General features: G+C 25.0%; 6 protein-coding genes across 10 annotated transcripts; 2 read left to right on the plus strand and 4 right to left on the minus strand.

Annotated features, from left to right (window-relative positions):
• The first annotated feature begins 10 nt into the window (after positions 1-10).
• On the plus strand, positions 11-3,193 carry LOC141533566 (bifunctional peptidase and arginyl-hydroxylase JMJD5). 2 transcript variants are annotated; one of them, XM_074252504.1, is made up of 8 exons: positions 11-149; positions 1,121-1,283; positions 1,500-1,638; positions 1,700-1,853; positions 1,933-2,094; positions 2,340-2,557; positions 2,626-2,781; positions 2,884-3,193. In XM_074252504.1, exons 2-8 carry the CDS (start codon positions 1,147-1,149, stop codon positions 3,139-3,141), a joined length of 1,224 nt encoding a protein of 407 aa, XP_074108605.1. In that variant the 5' UTR covers positions 11-149; positions 1,121-1,146; the 3' UTR covers positions 3,142-3,193. The 2 variants fall into 2 exon arrangements, with proteins under 2 accessions (XP_074108605.1, XP_074108606.1); XM_074252505.1 differs by lacking the exon at positions 11-149 and adding an exon at positions 921-1,042.
• A 72-nt stretch (positions 3,194-3,265) lies between these two features.
• Positions 3,266-8,948, minus strand: LOC141533565 (uncharacterized). Of its 2 annotated transcripts, none has more exons than XM_074252503.1 (5): positions 8,702-8,948; positions 6,618-7,735; positions 4,108-6,199; positions 3,533-3,714; positions 3,266-3,417 (listed from the first exon to the last, which is right to left on the minus strand). In XM_074252503.1, exons 2-5 carry the CDS (start codon positions 7,731-7,733, stop codon positions 3,328-3,330), a joined length of 3,480 nt encoding a protein of 1,159 aa, XP_074108604.1. In that variant the 5' UTR covers positions 7,734-7,735; positions 8,702-8,948; the 3' UTR covers positions 3,266-3,327. The 2 variants fall into 2 exon arrangements, with proteins under 2 accessions (XP_074108604.1, XP_074108603.1); XM_074252502.1 differs by having other exon boundaries at positions 6,618-7,739.
• Positions 8,949-10,660: 1,712 nt separating this feature from the next.
• Positions 10,661-14,073, minus strand: LOC141533569 (alkylglycerol monooxygenase). The gene is made up of 5 exons (XM_074252509.1): positions 12,901-14,073; positions 11,887-12,014; positions 11,590-11,727; positions 10,774-10,877; positions 10,661-10,697 (listed from the first exon to the last, which is right to left on the minus strand). Coding segments are annotated over exons 1-4 (393 nt in total). The 5' UTR covers positions 13,027-14,073; the 3' UTR covers positions 10,661-10,697; positions 10,774-10,876.
• A 138-nt stretch (positions 14,074-14,211) lies between these two features.
• Positions 14,212-17,354, minus strand: LOC141533568 (mitochondrial 2-oxoglutarate/malate carrier protein). Of its 3 annotated transcripts, none has more exons than XM_074252508.1 (6): positions 17,229-17,354; positions 16,968-17,051; positions 16,362-16,577; positions 16,152-16,282; positions 15,913-16,083; positions 14,212-15,279 (listed from the first exon to the last, which is right to left on the minus strand). In XM_074252508.1, the coding sequence occupies exons 2-6, from the start codon at positions 17,033-17,035 to the stop codon at positions 14,975-14,977; spliced, it is 891 nt and encodes a 296-aa protein (XP_074108609.1). In that variant the 5' UTR covers positions 17,036-17,051; positions 17,229-17,354; the 3' UTR covers positions 14,212-14,974. The 3 variants fall into 3 exon arrangements, with proteins under 3 accessions (XP_074108609.1, XP_074108608.1, XP_074108607.1); XM_074252507.1 differs by having other exon boundaries at positions 17,117-17,233; XM_074252506.1 differs by lacking the exon at positions 17,229-17,354 and having other exon boundaries at positions 16,968-17,201.
• A 321-nt stretch (positions 17,355-17,675) lies between these two features.
• Positions 17,676-19,302, plus strand: Purple (6-pyruvoyl tetrahydrobiopterin synthase purple). The gene is made up of 4 exons (XM_074252626.1): positions 17,676-17,961; positions 18,029-18,227; positions 18,569-18,648; positions 18,908-19,302. Exons 2-4 carry the CDS (start codon positions 18,163-18,165, stop codon positions 19,183-19,185), a joined length of 423 nt encoding a protein of 140 aa, XP_074108727.1. The 5' UTR covers positions 17,676-17,961; positions 18,029-18,162; the 3' UTR covers positions 19,186-19,302.
• A 93-nt stretch (positions 19,303-19,395) lies between these two features.
• Positions 19,396-21,781, minus strand: LOC141533863 (uncharacterized). Its single transcript, XM_074252955.1, has 8 exons — positions 21,749-21,781; positions 21,298-21,663; positions 21,021-21,205; positions 20,600-20,720; positions 20,297-20,504; positions 19,875-20,203; positions 19,588-19,755; positions 19,396-19,515 (listed from the first exon to the last, which is right to left on the minus strand). The coding sequence occupies exons 1-8, from the start codon at positions 21,779-21,781 to the stop codon at positions 19,396-19,398; spliced, it is 1,530 nt and encodes a 509-aa protein (XP_074109056.1).
• Between the last annotated feature and the right edge of the window lie 635 nt (positions 21,782-22,416).

The following is a 22,416-nucleotide window of genomic DNA, read 5'->3' on the forward strand; positions in this document are numbered from 1 at the left end:
TAAAAAAAAAAGTATCACTCATAATTCCTCCACCTTGTCGACTGTCAGTTTCACAACAAAAGTAAACAATAATATTAATAAAATTTATACACGTAAAAACATGAAATAAAATATTTAATTAAACAAACAAATCAGCTGGACACCTTCAGGTAAATAAATAAATAAATAACATTATAATTATCAACAATAAAATGTAATTAAAGTTAGCCGACGTTCTAAATTTTTTTTTTTTTAATAATTTAATTAAAACAAAAAAATATTTTTAAAAAATTGCACGTGCAATTTTTTTTTTATTTTATTTTGATAATTTTTTCAATAAAAAAAAAATTCTAAAAATTTTCAAATGTCGGCTAACTTTATTTTCATAAAAATAAATATATATTAATTAAAAAATTAAAAAGAAAATAATTTTTATTTTTCAGGTAAATTTTTAACAATGACAATAATAATAAAAATAATTTATTACATTTTTATTCCACTGTTAACTTTCCTGACGTCAAGATTTATTTATTTAATATTTAACCGTGGAAAATTAAAAAGCAATCTTCCGTCAGTCAAGACCATGATAATCCTGGGCTCTGGTGGTCACACAACAGAAATGTTCAAGGTGTTAAATTTCCTAGACTTAGACAAATATTCCCCGCGAGTTTACGTTCACGGACACAGTGATCTAATGAGCGAATTAAAACTTAAAAGTTTTGAAATTGACAACGATTGCAAAGTGATAAAAATTTTCCGCAGCCGAGAGGTCGGACAGTCTTATTACACGAGTGTCATCACCACTTTGATAGCTTTTATAAATGCTGGAGTAATTATGTTCAGAGAAAAGCCGGATCTGATCCTGGCAAATGGTCCTGGCACGTGTGTACCTTTGTGCTTAGTTGCATTTATTTTTCAATTGTTTTTTTTAAGCGACACTACTGTCATTTTTATTGAAAGCTTTTGCAGAGTCAAAACTCTGTCGCTCACTGGAAAAATTTTGTACTTTTTTGCAGATCATATTATTTTACAGTGGCCTTATATTTGTCAGGAAAAATATAATGTACATGTTATTAAATAAATAAATAAATTTTAATAATTTATTTTAAATAATTACTTTTTTTCTTCTTTTTTATTACAGGTTTAATTAAAATTATTTTTAAAAAAATGTTTCCTGCTCCGTTGACTGGTCAAAATATTCCATGGGATTTATTGATTAATTATTGTGATAAAATATCAATGGAAATTAATGTCAGGTTAATTATTATTATACAAGATATCAAGTCATCTTTGGAGTTAAATAAGTAATTTTTTTAATCAACAGTTTATTTTAGTTTTTTATAAATTTGATACTTAAATTAGCAAACATTTGACATTTTTTTTTTTAATTTAAAAAAAAAATTTTTTTTTTTCGATTTTTTAAAATGAAATTTTTAAATAAAATTTTCTTGCTGTAATTTGTTTGTTAAAAAAATTCTAAAAATTATTAGATTTGATATGAATTTTTTATATATTTTAAGAGTACCAGAAAAAATTGATTGCAAGCTGATAGAAATAGAAGCATGCTTGGATCGAACATGGGAAAATTTAAACACCGGATACTGGAAAGATGTGCCTGTTGGTGAGAGATATTGCTACACAATTTGTAGCTTACTTAAGGTAATTTTTTTATTTTACTAAATTTAATGTAATTTATTAAATTAACTTGATTTAATTTTAGTGCATTCTTCTAGAAATTGATTCTCGAGAAGAAAAAAATAAAATTAAAGAAATAGCAAAGCAAATTGACAAGGGACTTTTGCTGGGTGCTCCAATTGTTGAAGCGCCTGAATTATTGACTAATATTGCTTCTAAAATAAATAATTACTTAGCAGGTATTTTTTTTTTAATTTTTAAAGATTAAAAATTAAATTGATATTTTTATTAATTTCAAGTTTTTTTTTTTTTTTAAAGAAACTACATCACATAAAGAGTTATTAAAATTTGAAATTGATGATAAAAATATACCAAATAATTTATTAGAAGGATGCGAGTGGATAAAAAAGTACAAATCACCCTCAATGGAGACTTTTTATCGTGATATATTTAAATGTAAAGTACCTGCTGTTTTAGAAGGTAATTTAAAGTATGTTATAAATTTATATTACAAAAATTTTTTTAATTTTTATAACAAATTAATTATGATAAAAGTATTTTTTTTTTTAAATAGACTCCTAAATTTTTTTTTTTTTTTTTGTATAATAATTTGTTATAAAAATTAAAAAAAAAAAAAAAAAAAAGATTTCTGTCGATTTAAATAAATTTTACTCATTTATTTATTTGTTTTTTTTTTTTTTTTTTTTTTTTTTTAATATTTCTAGAGTGCATTAGCCATTGGAAAGCATTGACTGCGTGGAAAGATCCTAATTATTTAATTAAAATCGGTGGAATGAGGACTGTACCCATAGAAATAGGCTCAAGTTATACTGAAGATGATTGGTCTCAACAACTTGTTACTCTTTCGGAATTTATCAAGTCGCATGTGGCGAAAAAAAATGACACTGTTGGATACTTGGCTCAGCATCAGCTATTTGAACAGGTGGTTAAATTTAAATAATAATAATAATAATAATAATAAGTTGTAGATCATCAAAAAATTAATTTCAGATTCCCGAGTTAAAAAATGATTTTTCGATACCAGACTACTGTAATTTTGTTGATGAAGACAAAGAAAACACTGAAGTAGACATCAACGCCTGGTTCGGACCAAAAGGGACCGTATCTCCTTTGCATTACGACCCTCGGGATAATTTATTATGCCAAGTAAGAAAAATTAATTTTTTGATTAATTTTTTTTTATTCAAACTTGGTACAAAAATATCAATAGAATATTATTTAAACTGTATTTTTTTTTTTTTTTTTAAGGTCTTTGGACACAAACAAATAATTCTCTTTCGTCCAGAAGACAGTAAATACTTGTATACATATGACACTAGATTATTGAGCAATACAGCGCAAGTAAATCCTTTAAATCCTGACTACAATAAATTTCCAGAATTTAAAAATGCTAAAGGATTTATGTGCTACCTAAAACCCGGTCAGGCTTTGTATATTCCTCCAAAATGGTGGCATCACGTCGTCAGTCTTTCACCTAGTTTTTCTATAAGTTTTTGGTGGAATTAACAGTTTTAATAAACGTTATTAATTGTTATGGTAATAAAAATATAAATGTAAATTTAGACTTAATTTTACCTCAAATATATAAAAATAATTTTTTTTTAAGTAAAAAAAAAATAATACTTAAACATAATGAAAGAGAAGTTTTTAATATTAAAAAATAAAATTAATTTTTTAAAGAAGAAATAGTGATTAAGACAAAGGTGGGAACTCGTCGTCGATTATACAGTGGATGCGACATGTAGGGCACGACTGATTTTGATTAAACCAATTTTTGATGCACTAAAAATAAAAAATGATTTTTTAATTTCATTTTAAATAAAAAATAAAAATTTTTTAATTTTATTTTAAATAAAAAATAATAAATAATTTTATTGTAGGAAGAAATTATATTTACTTTTTTATGGAAGGTGTGTTTGCATCTTAGAGTATAAGAAGGGACTTTTCCAAATTTAATGATAGGCTCCATGCAAATAATACATTCACTTTCTCCAAATTCTTCGTTAGTCCACTGATAGCCGTCAAGGGTAGCCCAAGGATTGCTTTTGCTCGGTGATTTTTTCACAACTTTTTGCAAATCTGAAAAAATTTACTTTTATTAAATCTTAATATTTTTTAAGATATATAAATTTATAAATTTTATAAAGATTTTTTTTAAATTAAATAAAGAAATTACAAATTTCAAATTCCAAAAAATTTTGATCGAAATTAATTTCAAATTTGAAAAAAATAAATTTTTTTGCTTTCAAAAGTTGGAAAAAATTTTGGCTTTTATAAAATTTATATTTTATTTTTTTTTTGAACAATACACCAAAAAAAGAAAGCTAAATATCACAATTTTTTTAAAAATTTGTAAAATTTCTTAAAATGGTGGTAATTAGCTTTTTTTTAATTCTTAATTTTTTTTGTGAATTAAAAAAAAAATAAAAATTAAAATAATTACCTAATATAATAATTGTAAACAAAACTTACTTGGAGATTTAGTATCCTGAACTTTCTCCAATTTCTTCACCTGACATTTCTTACTAAAAATTCTTCTATCATAATTCCTAATCTGCAGTCTTTCTCTTCCCGGTAATAACTTCTCAACTTCCCGAATAATTTCCGCAAAAGTCAAGCCAGACAGTGAATTATTAAACTTCTTCCTCACAGCTTCAACACAGTACAGTAAATCATACTCAAGAACTCCTCTGTGCCTGGCTCTCAATTCTCTAAGCAATTTATCCATCGAAGACTGTTTAATTATTTCTTCTTTAAATTTACCTCCCATTTCTTCTTCTTCTTCTTCTTTTTCAAACTCCAGATTTTTTTTTTCTTCATAAATTTTACTTTCATCTCTGACCTCTTGAAGACCAACCTTATCCTCCCAAATAGACTTCCATTCCTCCAAAACTCTAGCAAAATTCTGATCGCAATTATTAATAAAAACTCTGTCATTATTCAGCGACTCTGGAGGCTCAGTGTACTTAAAAGCGTGAGTTTTTTCCTTCATATCAGACAAACTTTCTCCAGAGCTAATTTCATCATAATTAATAAATTCTTTCTTGGCATTGACATCAACTAAATCACTTTTATTATCAACCTGAAGACTCCACTGACCATTAACATTATTTTGGTCACTAATATTACCAACATTCCCCCCAAAAGGCTTCGCATTCCACCCAGCGTAGATTGGATTGTTCCTCTGCATAAATTGGTAATTAAAATTATCCGGAGCAGCAAGCTGACTCCAGAAGTGAGGCCGCTGCTGCTGATACATCAGGGGATTCCCCAACAAATTATTAAACCCCGGAGGATAATTCGGGGCTTGATTAAAGCTCGAGTCGATTCTCTGCAAATTATCGCGGTACAAGTTAAAAGCAAATTGTATCAACACCGTCAAATCTCTCTGAGGCAAATTCGGTAACACAGTACTGATACAACTAATACTCCCAATGCTCTCACAATACTCCTCGTCATTTAATAATTCTAGCTTTATTGCGTAATCATTGTCCAAGTCAAAGCACAATTTTTCCATTTGCTGCATTGGCGTCTTCCATTCAGCTTCACTCAAAGGTAACATTGTACCTGTTGAATATATCAATATTGTTTGTAATTTATCTATTATTAAATATTCATTTCTTGCGAGGCGGATGTTGAATAATAAGACATTTTTTTTACTCGAGTAATCTGACGACAACATATTTTTTAAAAATGTGGTTTTTAAATTGGAAAAATTTGTTTTGTACTCTTCTAATTCTTCTTTGGCTTTTTGTAATTTTTCTTGCAAGTTTTTAAAAGTTTTATTACAAACTTTTACTTCAGAATTATCATTTTCATTTTCTATAATTAATTTTTCTTCAAGATTTAAACTTGAATTTTCTTGAATTTTTTCGAGATTATAATTTTTTTCCAAATCTTGAATTTTTTCAAAATCTTGATTATTTTCATCAAAATTTTTTAAATCATCTACTTGATGATTAACCTCATCACCTTTCTGATTTTTAAAATCATTATCCTTAACTTCATCAATTTTCTGGCTCTTAAAACTACCAGCCGCAAAATCATCAGAATTATCAACCCTAATAGAAGAATCAAAAGAATTTAAACTCTTTAAAAATTCCTCATTGACTAAATCATCATCATCAGAATCACTATCCCCGCCTTTCTTCATCAAGCACTTTAAAATCCCGCAAACATTATTACTAACCCGCTTATAAGCATCTGGAAGAGTCGCAGGCGTGCAAATATACTCTCCTACCATCGCGAATTTCATGGACTTCAATAAAAACTCAACAACAGTCGGACACTTTAATTCGTACAAAATAAACTCACAGTTAGTGATCAGAGTCTTGGCTTCTTCCCATTTCTTCATCAAAGTTTCCTTTTTAACCGGAGCGTTGCACGATACGTACTCGTAAAAATACGAGTACAGAAAATCCTTCTTCTGCTTCAAGTCATAGTTTTCAATGTCGATAATGTCAGGGTACATTTCTTCGCTGACAATCATTGAAGAATCTCCGTAGTAAGACAAATCAGGTCGCCAATCTTTTCCCTGCTCAATCCCGTAGTTGGAATTTCTCACCTGTATTAATTTAATTAAATGTGATATTAATTTTTTTTAAATACACTGATAGAAGGATTTATTAACTATTAATAATTTAATTTATTTAATTAACTGTTAATAAATATTTATTAAATCTTATCTCGTTAAAAAATTAGATATTAACAGTTAATAAAGCTTATTAAATATAACCAAATATTTCTATCAGTGTACTGAAATTCACCTCTGATTATTTTTATGAATTTTTCTAATTAACAAATATAAAGAAGAAAAATGTGAAAATAAAATTAGTAATTAAAAAAAATTTTATATGAAAAAAATTAACTTTAATGTCATAAAAATTCAACTTAAAAAAATTTTTTTTAATTTACGACATAAATTAAAAAAAAAACAATCAGATGTAAGTTAATTTTAAAATTCCGTAATTAAAATTTCTCACCTGTATTAATTTAATTAAATGTGATATTAATATCATTTCATCATTATTTTTAATTTTTTTATATTTATTCTTAACATTTGTACTTTGATCATTATCACTTTTGCTTAAAATATTATTAATATTTCTCGGTCGTGGAACTTTCGGCGTTATTTTATTAATTTTTTGCTTCCGAACAGCGCCTTTGGGTGTCTGCTGTTGCTTAAAATTTTTTTCCGGCAAAGCAACCCTCGATTTAATAGTATTATCACTATTATAAATATCTATTTTACTAATAACACTGGACTCATCAAAATTATCGCAATTGGGTGTAAAACATTTCCAATTTAAAAAATCCTTGTCGGATAATTTAATATTAGGCGACAATTCTTCTTTTTTCAGCTTCCAGCAATTGATATGAAAATTAAAAACACAAGGATTAATATTGTTGTTGCAAGTAACAACGACGAGTCCATTAAAAGCAGGCGACTTGAAATAAATATCACGATCAAGAAGATTGCTTAAAGAAGTGGTGTTGCAATTTTTCATGAAGCAAATTGCGTCGGGTCGATGCCAGCCGGAGCACTCGTCCTTCAACTGGACAAGTAACCTGGACAACTCTTCAAAAGTCGACTCAGGAATCACCTCGTTGGTAGTCGGGATGTTGAAGCTCGTGATATTTGTGGACCTGTTTAAAATAGACAGGCAATAATTTATCAATTTTTCGGCTTCTTTGTAGCAGAAGGTCTTTATGTACAGGCTGCTCAGCAGGTAGTACAGCATCGGGAGTCCTTCGGTAGTTTCTATCAAGTTTATCAGAGTGTTCTTCGCTTCGATCAACGAAGCCAGCTGGGACGTCTTGATCAGACACTTGCTGATCAAATACTGGATCACGGAAAGCAACGGTGACCTCTCGTAGTCTGACGTCGTTTTTAACATCACTATCGCCGCTTTGTAGTGGGTTACTGCTAGTTGATACTGCGACGAGCTATATGCTTCAGCTGCCTTTTGTAACATCAACACTGCCTTGGAATTCTCCAGGCATTTGTGAGCTTGGTAACACGTCTCCGGCATTTTTATTATCGTCACGATATGTTTGTTTACTTTTTCTATCAGCTCCGGTTGCAAATGAATCAGCATATCTATCTGGAAATAATTTATCATTGGAGTTGGAATGAAAATTAAGTTGGCCGATATTTAAAAATTTTTGGAATTTTTTTTTTTTATGGAAAAAAAATTTTTTTTTAATTTCATTTGTAAAAAACTTAAAAAACTCCAAGTGCAATTTTTAAAAAATATTTTTTTGTCAGATGACTAGTATTATTAAATTACAAATTATTGATATTGATAAAGCACTTGATAGAATTATTTTTTTTTATGCCCGCAGATTAAGTTACAGTTAAACAAAAAGGTTACTGAAGCCGGCCGGCATTTATAATGATTTTTATTTCAAAATTTTACAATAAAAAAAATTTTGAGAAATTTTTTTAATGTTTACATGTGGAATTAATATAAAGTATTTATATTCTTAAATTAATCTAATTATGGCATAATAATATTCCATCTAATTTTTTATGGCATTACAGTCACTTGATAATTTTTTTAATTTATTTAATAAACAAATTTGTTGAAAAAAAATTATTTTTATAAAAATTAATTCTTTTTTTAATTTAATTACAACTAAAAAAATATTTTTCAAAAATTGCACTTAAAATTTTTCTAGTTTTTTACATGTGAAATTTTTTTTTTAAATGTTTAATTTAAATTTTTTCAAAAAAAAAATTTTTTTTAATTTTGAAATGTCGGCTAACTTAATTTTCATTAAAAAATTTTTTTAAATTAACAGCTGACTGCTAACTTCAGTATTATTAAAAACTGCACATGTAAGAATTAAAAAAAAATTGTCAAATGAAATTTTAATTCAAGAAAAACTAAAAAAAAATGTCCGCTGATTTCATTGTTCACGTTTTTTGTTCTATCACAATAATTTTTTGACATGACATTCCAAATTTGTCTACTAAAAACATCAAACATATTCACTACAAAAAAATTGACCATTAAAATATTAATTAATTAAATTAATTAAATATTAATTCATCAATTGTTACCTTGGATATTTTTTTTGATACTTTTTTCCTCAGAAGACACCAGAAAACTTTTTTTTATTAATGTAAACAATTGTTTATAATTATCTTAATATTTTAGGTGCACAGATAATTAATTTCTGTTGAAAAAAATTACATGCGTTGATATAACCGGTAAAAAAAATAATTCAAGCCGGAAAAAATAAAAGATGAAAGATGAAACTAAAACTAATACAACGCAAAAAACGAACAAAGAGCTTTATGTTTCGTGAGTGCTTGTCTTAACTTGCTCAGAAGCGATCGGGAATCTTCGGGTTACTCCGCGAGTGCCGGGTCCGCCATATTTGTTTTGTTATTTTTTCCCGCGTAAAATACTTTAAAAAATAAAAAAAATTTTTTTTTTATTTATTTATTAAAATGCATTTTTTTCAGTCGATTTTTTTATAATACTGAAACTTACATCTGATTATTTTTATTAATTTTTTTAATTAATAAATACAAAGAAGAAAAGTGTGAAAATAAAATTAGTAATTGAAAAAATTTTATGTGTAAAAAATTTGAAAAAATTTTAATAATATTAAAGTTAGCTGACGATTTTAATTTTTTGAGTTTTTTTTAATAATTAAATTAGAACAAAAAATTTTTTTTTTAAATTTCACTTAAAAAAAAAAATTTTAAAAACAATAAATGTAATTTTTTTAAATATTTCCTTAGAAGAAATAAAAAAAAAAAATAATCAGATGAAAGTTATTTTCAAAATTATAATTTACAATAAATCTGTTTTATAATTGATTAAATAAATAATCCAAAAGCAAGAAGATAAAGCATAAATACAATAAAAATAATAAATGTGATTAAAGAAGACTAGGTTTGAAATGCATCGCATTAATTCAATAACTATTGCGTATTTATGTCGGTCAAACAATAACCCAATTGATGTTAATGCAAATGCATTATTTATCATTACTAATTGCCAGTCCTGAAATAAAAAATTAAAATAAATAATTAATTAAGTAATTGAAAAAATTTTAAAGAAAAAATGGTTTGATTTTTATTTACTTACTTGTTCTTGACTATAAAGATAAAAATGCATGTAAAATGCTATTGAAAAATGAATTGTTATATAAAACTTCATCCAGGTTGTTATTGGTGGATTATATTTCTTCCTGGAAGTTACCTGTTGAAATTGTAAGTATTTAAAGTGAAAAAGTTGTCTTGAAAAAAAATTAATTTTAAAAATATTTATTAAAAAATTTATATTAAAAAAATTTCAATATAAAATTTATTTAAAAAATTTTTATTAAAAAATTTTAATAAAAAATTAATTTAAAAAATATTTAATTAAAAAATTTATTTATATTTTAAAAAATTATTAAAGTAATATTACTTACATTTATTTTGTACTCATCCAATCCAAGCCTTGGAGATCCTGGGAACCAACTGGGTCCTTTCCAATACACTGACAATTTATCACTAATTGTCTCCATCTTCAAACTTTTATCAATCATCGCTTTGGTATAAAAAGTCTAAAGGTAAGTAATATTAATCAGTGCTTAATCTCAGGAATAAATTTAATTATTTTTAAGAATTATTTTAAGAAATAAATTGTGGAAAAAAAATTGATTTTTAAAATTTAAAATTTCATCTTCAGAAGCTGTAAAAAATTATAAATGCTTAAAAAAAAAATAATAACAATAATATTTACCTGCAGGTATAAAGGATTAAAAGTTCTTGGACTAACAACAAGTCCGTAAATAATTTCAATGTCCTTTAATTCATTGATAAAAGTCCCAAATAATCTGTCCCAGACGATCAAAACTCCCCCGTAGTTTTTGTCTAAGCAGTACAAATTGCAGCCGTGGTGTATTCGGTGGTGCTTTGGTGTGTTGAAGATAAACTCGAGTACCCCCAAGTCCTCGAACACTGTCGTGTGAATCCATAGTTGGTAAATCAAGTTGAACTGATGGTGAGCTATGAAATTTGCTGGAGGGATAAATAATGCCAGCGGCAAGTAAAATATCTGTAGAAAAAAAATCCATGGTTTTTTTTTTTTTTTTTGTAGTTTAATAAGTAAGTGTAACTTAATATTTACGTACAAAACTACACCACTGCTGCAATATTGACTGCCGGAGGCCAACCACAAGATTAAATTCCTCGCTGCTATGGTGGACTTGGTGTTGCGACCACAAAAAATGCACCTCTGTTTATTAAATAAAGTTAATAATGATTATCAATTTTATTTATTTGATAAAATCTTTATTATATCTTTAAAAATATCAATAATTAAGAAATTACCTTGTATCTTGTCAGCTACTGACATTTTTACAGGTATAAGCTCATCTTGACGTTACATTCATCGAGACCTTTCATTTGAGTACCCACATCAATTTTTCATATATTTTATATATTTATATATATTATATATATGTATATATAAAAAATGCATGTGGGTACTCAAATGAAAGGTCTTGATGAGTGTAACATCAGGATGAACTTAAATCTTAAAAAATGTCAATAATTAAGAAATGAGCTTATATCTTGTAAAATATTGACATTTTTGGAGATATAAGTTCATTTCGGTGTTACCCTCATCGAGACTTTTCATTTGAGTACCCACATCAATTTTTCATATATTTCATATATTTATATATATTACAAATATGTATATATAAAAAATATATCAAAAATGCATGTGGGTATTCAAATGAAAGCTCTTGATGAGTGTAACATCGAGATGAGCTCATATCTTTAAAAACGTCAATATTTAAAAAATTACATTATTTTAATTATAAAAAATCAAATATTATGACAATGATATTTTCAAAACTTATAATTTTTTTTATGGTACTTTAAATTTAATCTTCTAGACCAAAATACCCCCTCTAAATTAAACTTTCCAAGTAAAATCTTACCATGGTTGGCACGATGGACCCAATAGTAACAAAAATCCACGCCTATTAGAGTAATATACCAAGACCATAATGAATTCCAAGGTAGATTTATCAACCGGTAGTTGTTGTTTATGTAAATGTAAAGATAATATTCGGCACCTCGAAAGAATATTCTAGTTTTGAATTAGTTATTGATAATTATTTAAAAAAAAATTTGTTTTTCTTAGTCTAACTATTTTAAATTATAAATTAAAATAAATTCAAGGTAATATTAATAATATTATCATTATAATGTTATAAAATGTTACCTAAGCTTACCGTCCAGACTCTTGGAGCATCCAGTGGGAAAGAGAAGTAATATGATCGTTTAAACGGAAGCTACTTTTTTTCTTCCAGAGCAATATCAATTGCTCTAAAATTATGAGGAGAAAAAAAGGAAACCATGACTGCAAATAAATTTTTTTAAAACAGTTTTGGTAAAATTAATTTAACTACACTTTTTTTAATTCATTCTTGAAGTTAATTTATTTGACACAAAGAGTTATCATAATCTTGAACACAATGATAAGATAATAATTTTTTATTTATTTTAGTTGGAATTTAGTTCAAAAAATTAACAATTACCTTTAAATAAATAAAAGATAAGTTTTATTTTATAACGATAATTTTTGCGCTAATTTTAAAATAACAATAATTATGTGTTCAAATTTTTGATATTACGGTGAAAAATTGTCCAAAAATTATGGAAAAAGATGACTTTAAGACAATCTCCAAAAAATAAAAATAAAAGTTCAAATTTATTTATTATTTAAAATTCCCACGTCATGCATTTAATTTTTTAATTATCAAAATTGCAATACTATCTATCTGCATAACTTTACTTCAATTAAAAGTTACAAAAACCAAAAAAAAATTTTTTTTGGAAATTCAAAAATTTATATTTTTGAAAAAAAAAAAAAAAAAAAAATGCCCTTCTAAAAATTTCAGGATCTTTTAAAATCAGTCCAAGGTATTTAACAAAAAAAATAGAGCCAAAATTTTAACTGCGAACTTCATTTTTAACGATTTTAAAAAATTCAAAATTTGACAAATTTGGAATTTTTTATAATTTTTTTACAAAATATTTTTTTTTCAAACAAACAAAAAGATATTTCTGTATCTATAATAGCGTTTGAGATATTACAAAAACAAAATTGAAAAACTGGAAAAACCGCGAAATTTAAAATTTAAAATTTTTTGGAAAAAATTAAAAAAATTTTTGTTTCTTTGACAGAACTTTTGACATGGAATGACGCATATTAAGAAGTAAATGAATAAATAAATAAAATTTACCTGATATTGATAATCGGGTACTTCCGCAACCGCTTCAAATGCAGATTCATAAGGATTAACAATGTACCAAAGCATGCCAACATTTTTAAAGTAACTAAAGCAATTACTTTGGTAACTTTCATTCATTATCACCAAGTAAATATAAATAAAGAGTTAACAATTACTCAAACAATTGTACATTTAATTACAATTAGTTAACACTTTAACGAAGACTATAAGCGCACTTAACAGAGTAATTCAATAATTAAACACTGAAGAAACCGAGTGATAATTAAATATCCACGTATGAATAAATTAAAATTAAAATATGTTATATAAGATGAATAAAATTAAAAAGTCTAAGTACTGGTACACTTGCGTATGCACTTAATGCCTTACAATCTGTCGTGTGTCGTGTATCGTCGCCAAACAACGTGTGAATATCTTCAAGTGAAACTCTGTATAAATAGTTTCATTATGCGTCTGACAATTATTTTATTTATTCACACGAGCATTATTATTCTAGTTAATATCAATTCCTTTTTTTTTTAATTATTTTTATAAATATCTTTTGGTATTATTTTAATTTTTTTATTACAGATTATTTATTAATTTTTTTTTTTTTTATCATCTTCATTTAATTTTTTAGTTATTTTTATTTTTAATTATTAAAAGTACACTCAACTTTTGTTTCATATTTGTAATTAATATTTTATATAATATATATCAGTATCACCACGTATTTAGATGATTTATTTATATCATGTGCGTTTATCGGGATTTTATCAAGGTCATTTGAGAAAGACGAGCACTTCACGAGAAAGACTTTGTCGGTAATAAATCTTTTGATACTTTTTAATGGATTTAAAAATTATTACTCTTTAATTTTCTGTCTTTAAAGTGATAGAAGAATTTTTTGATATTTAATAAGTTTTATTAACTGTGAATTATAAGTAAATAAAATTTTGTTTTATTAAATAATTATTTTTGTTAAATTGCACTGTAATTTTTTAACTATTGATGTTTTTAAAGATATAAGCTCATCCCGGTGTTACACTCATCAAGAGCTTTCATTTGAGTACCCACATGCATTTTTTATATATACATATATATAATATATATAAATATATAAAATATATGAAAAATTGATGTGGATACTCAAATGAAAGGTCTCGATGGGTGTAACATCGGGATGAGCTTATCTCTTTAAAAATCTCAATATTTTACAAGATACAAGGTAATTTCTTAATTATATATCTAAAGATAAAATAAATTAGGAAAATTTTTCGCATCCAAGGAAACTAATTTAATTTTAAATTAATAAACAAAATATTTTATAAATCCACAGGATTTATTACTATATACAGAAATTAACAAACTATATTTTACCTTTTACAATTACAAGATTTAAATAATTAAGATACGTACCAGACGATCTTAAAAATTTATTTAGAATGTTTGGAAAGAATGTTTCGTTATAGTTAATAAATTTTCTGTTTCTTGTAAAAATTCACTGATGGAATTGATCATATTGATTATGAGTGGTATTAAATTTTTTTTTATAGATTAAAAAAAAAAAATTCATTTTTAATGTAAAACAATTGAACACATATTTGACTATTTTTCACGTAAGTTAATTATGCTTTGTTAATATTTGCATTATTTTTTAGCGCATTACACAAATAAAAAATTTTTTAAAAATTCACAAGTTATCAATTTAAAATTTTTTTTTCAACAAGTTACTGTAAAAATAATTTTTATTTCTAATAAAAAATAAAATTATTCAAAATTAATTTTTTATTGTGAAAATAAATGTTAATTATTTTCAAAATAAAAAAAAAACTTAAAAAAAATTGTTTTAAAATTAGAATTTAATTTTTAAATTTCCGGATAAAAGCAAAAAAATTAATGCAAATAGATATGAATTATTATATAATAATAAATGTGAAATTAAATTATTTTTTTTTTTATCAACAGCTTTGAGGTGTAATTTTTTTTTTTAATAATAAAATTATTATGCGTTTTAAAAAAATGATTTAAATTTCAAGTTGAAAATAAAAATACCAATTAATATTTAAAAATTTATGACAAGAACTTAATTAGAAGAAATTTTTTTGTAAGAAGCTGTCATTTGTTCAAGGAAGATAAATGTAAGAACAGTATGAGGCCCTAATCGAGCATAATAAGGAACGAATCCTTTCCACAAAGCAAAAATTCCTTCGTTTCGGACGACTTTTCCCAGTACATCGAAAGCTCCTTTGTATTCAGGCTTGCCATCAATCATTTTCATATTTTGAATACGTGTTTTAGCAATGTCAACTGGCATTGACGCAGCTGTTGTTATTAATCCAGAAATCATTGAGCTAGTAAAATGGAGCATAATGTTTTCTTCAAAGTATCCTGTAATAATAGAATAATTGTAATCACATGGATAAATTAAATTAAATTAAATATATTAAAAATATTAAAAAAAAAAATTAACTTGAACCTATAAAATTAAAAAAAAAAATTAATTTAACAGATATTTGTTAATTTTAATAATTTTTCTGATAAAAAAATTACTACAAAAATAAATTGAAATTTAAATTAATTAAAAATGTAATTTTTTTAAAAATACAGTTAACATTTTTATGACATTAAAGTTAGCTGTCACTTAACAATTTTTTAATTTTTTTTTTACAAATAAATTTGCTCCAAAAAATTATTTTAAAAAAATTGCATTTGTAATTTTTAAAAATTTCTAAATGTCAATTTTTTTTGCCATTTGTTACAAAAATTATTTTTTGAACAAATTTTGTTCTTAAATAAAATAAAATAAATTTTCAAGTTACAGCTAATTTTAATATCATAAATTTTCATCTTTAAAATTTTTTAATTCAAGAAAATTTTTTTGCTAATTAATATTGGATAAAAAATTAAGTAATAAAATTTTTTTTATTCAATGGAGCAGAATTTTATAATTATAAAAAAATGATTTACTTTAAAATTAAATATTAATTTTAATAAATTTTATTTAAAAAAAAAAAAAATTACCAGAATCAAGTAAAGCTTGTTTAGCTTGAGAATATGATGCTAATTGAGCAGCATTTACTACCATAGCACGTCCCATTGTTGGGATCGCGCCTCTCCAAAGTGTCAAAATTCCTTCTTCTCTAATTATTCGGAACAAAGCATCGAAAACATTTTTATACATTCGTCGCTCGGCTGTAATTTAAAAATAAAAATTGTAACATTTTTTTTTTTTTTATTTTTATTTATAAATAAATTATTACCAATAGGAAGTCGTCCGTCAGCAGTCATTCGAATTAAAGCGACCTCAGCTGGAGTTCCTACAAAAGCTCCAACGCAACCAGCAGCCATTCCTAGACCAGCTTTAACGAAAAAGTTAGGCTGTGAATCTTTCCTAATTAAAAAAAAAATATAAAATAAATAATGTAAATTAAAACTAAAAATATTTATTAAAAATAAATGCAATATCTTACGAAGCAATTTCAAAAAGCCATGTATAAACTCCTAATCTTGTTGTTGTATATGTCGCTTGTCTTAATAATCCAGCACTTAGGCCAGAATACATGGCAAAAAACCCTTCATTTTTAACAATTGAAGATATTACGCTTAAGGTCGATGTCTTCTGTCCACTCAATTGCATACGATTCTTGATCAAGTCCAAAGGTTGGACAAAGCATGTTGCAGCCATTCTGTACATTTAATTATTATTCATTAGTTATTTTTTATTCTTATTAAGGTTAACAGTTTTCAATTAGACAGTTTATATTTCAATTAAATTTAAGTTTAATTAAATTAAAAAAAAAAAATACTTTTTTTTTTTAAAGTAAAAATCAAAAAATTAATTTTTAAAAATACCAAATTATTATTAAAATAATACTAATAATGAAAAAGCAGTAAATTGATTTTATAGAATGATACAATAATAAAAATTATTACAAAAAAATTTTAAGTGAAATTCAAAAAAAAAATTTTTTTAATTTTAATTTAATAAATGAAGTAAAATAAAAAAATTAAAAATGTCAGCTAATTTTATTATTATAAATAATAGAATTAATTAAAGAAAAAAATATAAAACTTACCCTGATGTTCCTCCAATAAGAAATTTGATGCTGTTTGGCACAGTAGCTTCAGGTTTTTTAGTCGACATTGTAATAATTAATTGCCTGTAAATAATAAATAATTAATAAAATGTGTACTTAGAAAAATGATTGAAAACTGTAAACTGAACTGTCAGCGTGCAGTGAGGCAATGCGAATGCAAATAAGTAAAAATTGTATGCCGATGCCGACTATCAACCACTTGACGACAAACGACAATAAGAAAATAAAAATAAACCTTACTTTCAGAATAGACAGAAAATAAATTAACCTTGAAATGACGTAGCTGCAGTTTTTCAACTTTTATTAACACTTAACACTACGTCATGCGGCGTGGTCATATATCTCAACTCTTAATGTTGAGACTTAACTGTAGACTGTCAGCTGACTGAAGTAGACATCATACATCACTGTGTATAATAGGTAAATACAGACTACTTGTTCCGGTATGTGTTTTTATTTAGCAAATAAATTATAAAATTATGTTTGCTGAAATTTAAAAATTAAAAAATTTTTATAACACTGAAGTTAGCGATCAGCTGTCAATTTTACAAATTTTAATAACAAATCAATTACAATAAAAAAATGCTTATAAAAATTTTCACTTGTAATTTTTATTAATTTTCACATGTGAGACTTTTTAATTAATTTTTTTTAATAATTGCATTATTATAAAATTTTAAAATAATTTTTAATGTCTGCCAACTTGAGTGTCATTTTTTTTTTTTTAAATTAGAGTTTCTCTAGATTTAAAAAATTAAAGTTTTACCGCGCGAAATGTTTTGTTATTATAACGATACGCGGCGCTGGAGAAGACCTCCTGTCACTCCTGTCGCCTGTCGCTGTGAAAATCAAGTGACAGTAAATAAAAATACAAAAAAAAAAAATAGAATGACTGAACAGAGCTGTCAGAAATTAACATAGCTAATCTGCTGTCAGCTTAAATATTAAGTAATAACTGAAAGATTAGAAGAAGGTAATTTTTTTTTCCTTTTTAATTAAACTTATGCAACAATTAATTTTTTTTCTTTTCTAATTTTTAGATATTTGGAGTAAGTACCAAAGTTTACTACAAGAAAATAAATACCTAGTTATAAGATAGACCGTAAAAACATCTGTTATTAAAATAACAATTTTTTAGTATAAATCTTAAGGATTTTATTCATTTTTATAAATTATGGGTCATCCAATTGCATACTTAACTAGACGAGAAACAATTTCAACCTGTCATCGACTTCACAGGTAAATTAAATAGAAATTAAATTTTTGATTTTTTTTTAATAATTAAATTAAAACAAAAAAATATTTTTAAAAAATTGCACTTGTAGTTTTTTAATTACAAAAGTACAAATTTTATGACATTAAATTTGGCAGTCGCTATTTCATTTTTTTTTTTTTTTAATAAATAAATTTGCTCCAAAAAAAAATTTCTAAAAAATTGAATTTTTTAATTTTTTAAATGTCAATTTTTTACTCATTTTCTTTGATATAATTTATTAGTTAAAAAAAATTTTTAAAATTATGAAATATCTGCTTAATTAATTTTTTTAAGAATTATTGTAAAATAATATTAAATTTTTTAGTCCTCAATTCAGTGATGAAGAAAATGCCGATATTTACGGTAAATGCAATAATTATTGGGGACATGGCCATAATTACACTGGTAAATATATAAAAAACTGATAATATTTAAATCAGCAGATAAATGATGAATTGTTCATTTTAACTTTTTTTTTTTTAATTTAAAAAAAATTTTTTTTTTTTTTTTAATTTCTAGAAGTGAAATTATCTTTATTTTACTTACAATTAATTTATTGAAATTAAAAAAAAAAATTCGTCAAAATGATTATATATCTGTTAATTTAATTTTTATAGTAAGAGCTGAATAATAAACAAAATTTAAATGCTCTTATATATTTCAGTTGAAGTAACTGTGCGTGGTTCAATAGATCCTAAAACTGGAATGGTAATGAATATTTCCGAATTAAAAGAGCACATGCATAAAGTGTTAATGGATCGATTGGATCACAAAAATTTAGACAAAGATGTTCCATACTTTAAGAATGTTGTGTCAACAACAGAAAATTTAGCTGTCTATATTTTTGATGAAATAAAAAAATTAATGCGTGACCCACTATTGCTTCACAAAGTAAAAATATGGGAAACTGAGAAGAATATAGTGACTTATTCTGGAGAATAAAAAATCAGATAAATAATACCAATTGTTTATAAATAATTATGTTGATGAATTGCACTTATTTTATTTTATGTTTTGTAACTGATGACAATAAAATAAAAATAAGCTTTGTTACCATAATTATTTAATCAGACAAATTTTTTATTTTTTTTTTATATTCTTTAGAAATTTAGATTTTTTTTTAACTTCATATTATTAATTAAAATTTTAATTTTAATTTTGGCTGGTAGTCTTTAACTCTACGTTGTTCGTCCAACAATTACAATTTTGTAATGATTTATCATTTTTGTAATATTTTTTGGCTGAGACAAGTCTATTTTCTTTTTTAAATTGCTAAAAGAAGAAATATAATATCATTTATATATACAAATTAATTTTTAAATTAAATTAAAATATATTATTTACTTCAATGACTTTAATAATAGGAAATACAGGTCGAATGCCTGTTGATTCTTCTAAAACTTGTTTTCCATAAGCTAAAATTTTTTCATTAGTTTTCTTGAGAGCTTCTGTGGTGTAGATTGAATCATCATTTTCTATTTTTTCTTTTTTACGTAAATCTTCATTTTCTTTCTGCAATATATAAAAATAAACGGCAAAAAAATATTGCTTAAATAATTTTTATTTCTTAGGATTTTTTTCAACTCATTTTTTTAATAAAAAATGTATTTAAAAAATACATTATAACTTACCATTTGTCTTTTCAATTCATCAGCTATTTTCTTCTTTTTAATCCTTTCATTTAGTAATTTTTTATCATCAATTAGTTTATTGTATTCATCTCTTTTATTTCTTTGATAAATTTCCCATTTTTTTTCATTTTCTTCTTCTTGTCTGCGTTTCTCCATAATTTCTTCATTTTCAATTAAATATTTTTGAATATCCGCTTTTAATTTAGCTTCTTTATTTTTTTTAGCATTCATTTTTTCAATTTCAATTTTTTCTTTTTCTTCAATTGCCTTTTTAAATTTATCATCATTTTCTTCGTCGCAAGTTTTCCAAATAATAGCGCATTTTTTAGCTAATAATTGATAAAATTTAAATTATTTTTGATAATTGTAAACTATTAACAGCTAGTTTTAAATCCAGAATAACACAATAATATATTACTAACCCATTAATTTCGAACCAAGTATTTTTTCAGCTTGAATTTCTTTCAATTTCGCCTTAGTTGTCTCATTTAAATGATCCTTTGCTTTAGCATAAGCATCGGCCAAGTAATTCATTAACAATTCCTGTTTTTTAAGTCTGTCTTGTTCGAGTTTATTATTTTTTATTTGTTCTAAAAACATTTCTTGCAATTTTCTTTTTTTGTTTCTCATCTAAAATTATAAAATTTTATTCTCAGTGTAAAATAAGCTTCTTGAAGAGTAAATATAATTTTTTATCCAACATACAGTATATTAGTAATTTTTACCTGTTCAGCTTCACATTGTTCAATAAGCTTAAACTCTTCAATAACCTTTTCTAGATCTTTTTTGTCTGCTTTGGAATCTAGTAATTCCTGTTTTTTCAAATACGACTCTGTGCTTTCAATCCTAATGTAATAATGATATTTTTAGTAATATAAGCTCATCTCTATATTACACTCGTCGAGACCTTTCATTTGAGTACCCACACGATTTTTTCACATATTTTATATATTTATATATATTACATATATGTATATATGACAAATATATCAAAAATGCATGTGGGTACTCAAATGAAAGGTCTCGATGAGTGTAACATCGGGATGAGCTTATATCTTTAAAAATGTCAATCTTTAAGAAGTTAGACTGCATTTTGTCACCTAATGGTATCATTAACAAAACAAAAATAAATATAAAACTAATTACTGTTTTTTTAATTCATTTCTATAAGCTTTTTTTTTCTCCCACGATTTTTGAACTTCAATTCGCTTCTTAAGACAGAAGTCTTTAGCATCTTTTCTCAATTTTTCAATATACTCTTTATTGTACTCATCTTCAATACCTTTCAGCGTTTTTTTGAACTCTAATTGAGCTTGAAGTTCTCTAAAACACTGTTAATATTATCATTAATCTACAAGCTTAATGTGACAACCTTAAAGTCTCATTAACTTTTTAATAAAGGATTAAATTATTTAATTTTTACCTCGGAAGTAAAAAGCGCAGCATTGATAAGTCTACATTGTGGTTTTTTATACAAAATCAATTTTTGTGCTTCTTTGACAATAGCCGCACGTTTTTCGCGATTTTGTTCAGACAATTTTTGAATTAATTTCACTTTTTCTTCACTGACTTGTCGTCTTCTCAATAAAAGCTCTTCTCGGCGATTTTTTGTTAAATTAACAATGGCATTATCCCAATTTTTACTCAATTCTATTGAAGCCGCTTTGAGCTCCGCTAGCCGTTTAATTTTTTTTTCAGTAATTGCATTTATATTTTCGAGGTCATTTGTATAATCATGCAGGCGATTAAATGTATTTTTAGAAATACAGAGCTTTAAGGCTGCTGAAGGCTTAAAAAAAATATTTTAGATTTTTGAATTTATTAATAATTCTATAAAATAGTTGAAAAAAATTTATCATTAGAGAAATATTTACCTGATTAGTAGTTTGTTTAAATTTAGATTTCATTATTTAGTAGTAAAGATTTATTGTTTTTTAATTATTAATATCAATTGCAAGTTTCTCAATAAACAAATTCAGATATTTTCAACCATATTAAATGGTAAAACTTCTTTGTGTTGTTTCCATAGTGATACAATCGATCATTTTCTTTTAAATTAAAATATTACCGTTGTCTGTATTCAGTCGTAATGTAATTTTTTACCTAAATATTTCTACTGTGCCAACAAACGTTCAGTAAAAAACTTGGTGTAAAAATCGGTAGATGGCTTGGTGAAGAAATCCATAGGTCAGTTATTACTTAAAACTTGAATACTGCCGCAAAGTCCTACATCACCTAGAATTATCCATGTGATAATTCTGGCTAATATTAATTGTAACTTTCAATGTGCAATCACTGTATCATTTGGATCCTATAGGAGCTAGAGCTTGTAAATTTGAAATTTTAATTCTTAACATCCACCCCCTTAGTCTATATTGGGAGTAGGTTGTCATAAAATCCGATATTAAATCATTTCTACATCACATACAGAAGATTCTTACCAAATTTCGAGCTTATAGGAGCTATAGCTCGGAAATTTTAATTTTAATGTTAACACCCACCCCCGCAACCCCCTGTGTCGTGAGCTATCGTAAAATTTGTT

The sequence above is a fragment of the Cotesia typhae genome, unplaced genomic scaffold (assembly GCF_013202065.1).
Source record: "Cotesia typhae breed Kobodo isofemale line unplaced genomic scaffold, CoteBio_Ctyphae scaffold_121, whole genome shotgun sequence".
Taxonomy (NCBI): Eukaryota; Metazoa; Arthropoda; class Insecta; order Hymenoptera; family Braconidae; genus Cotesia; species Cotesia typhae.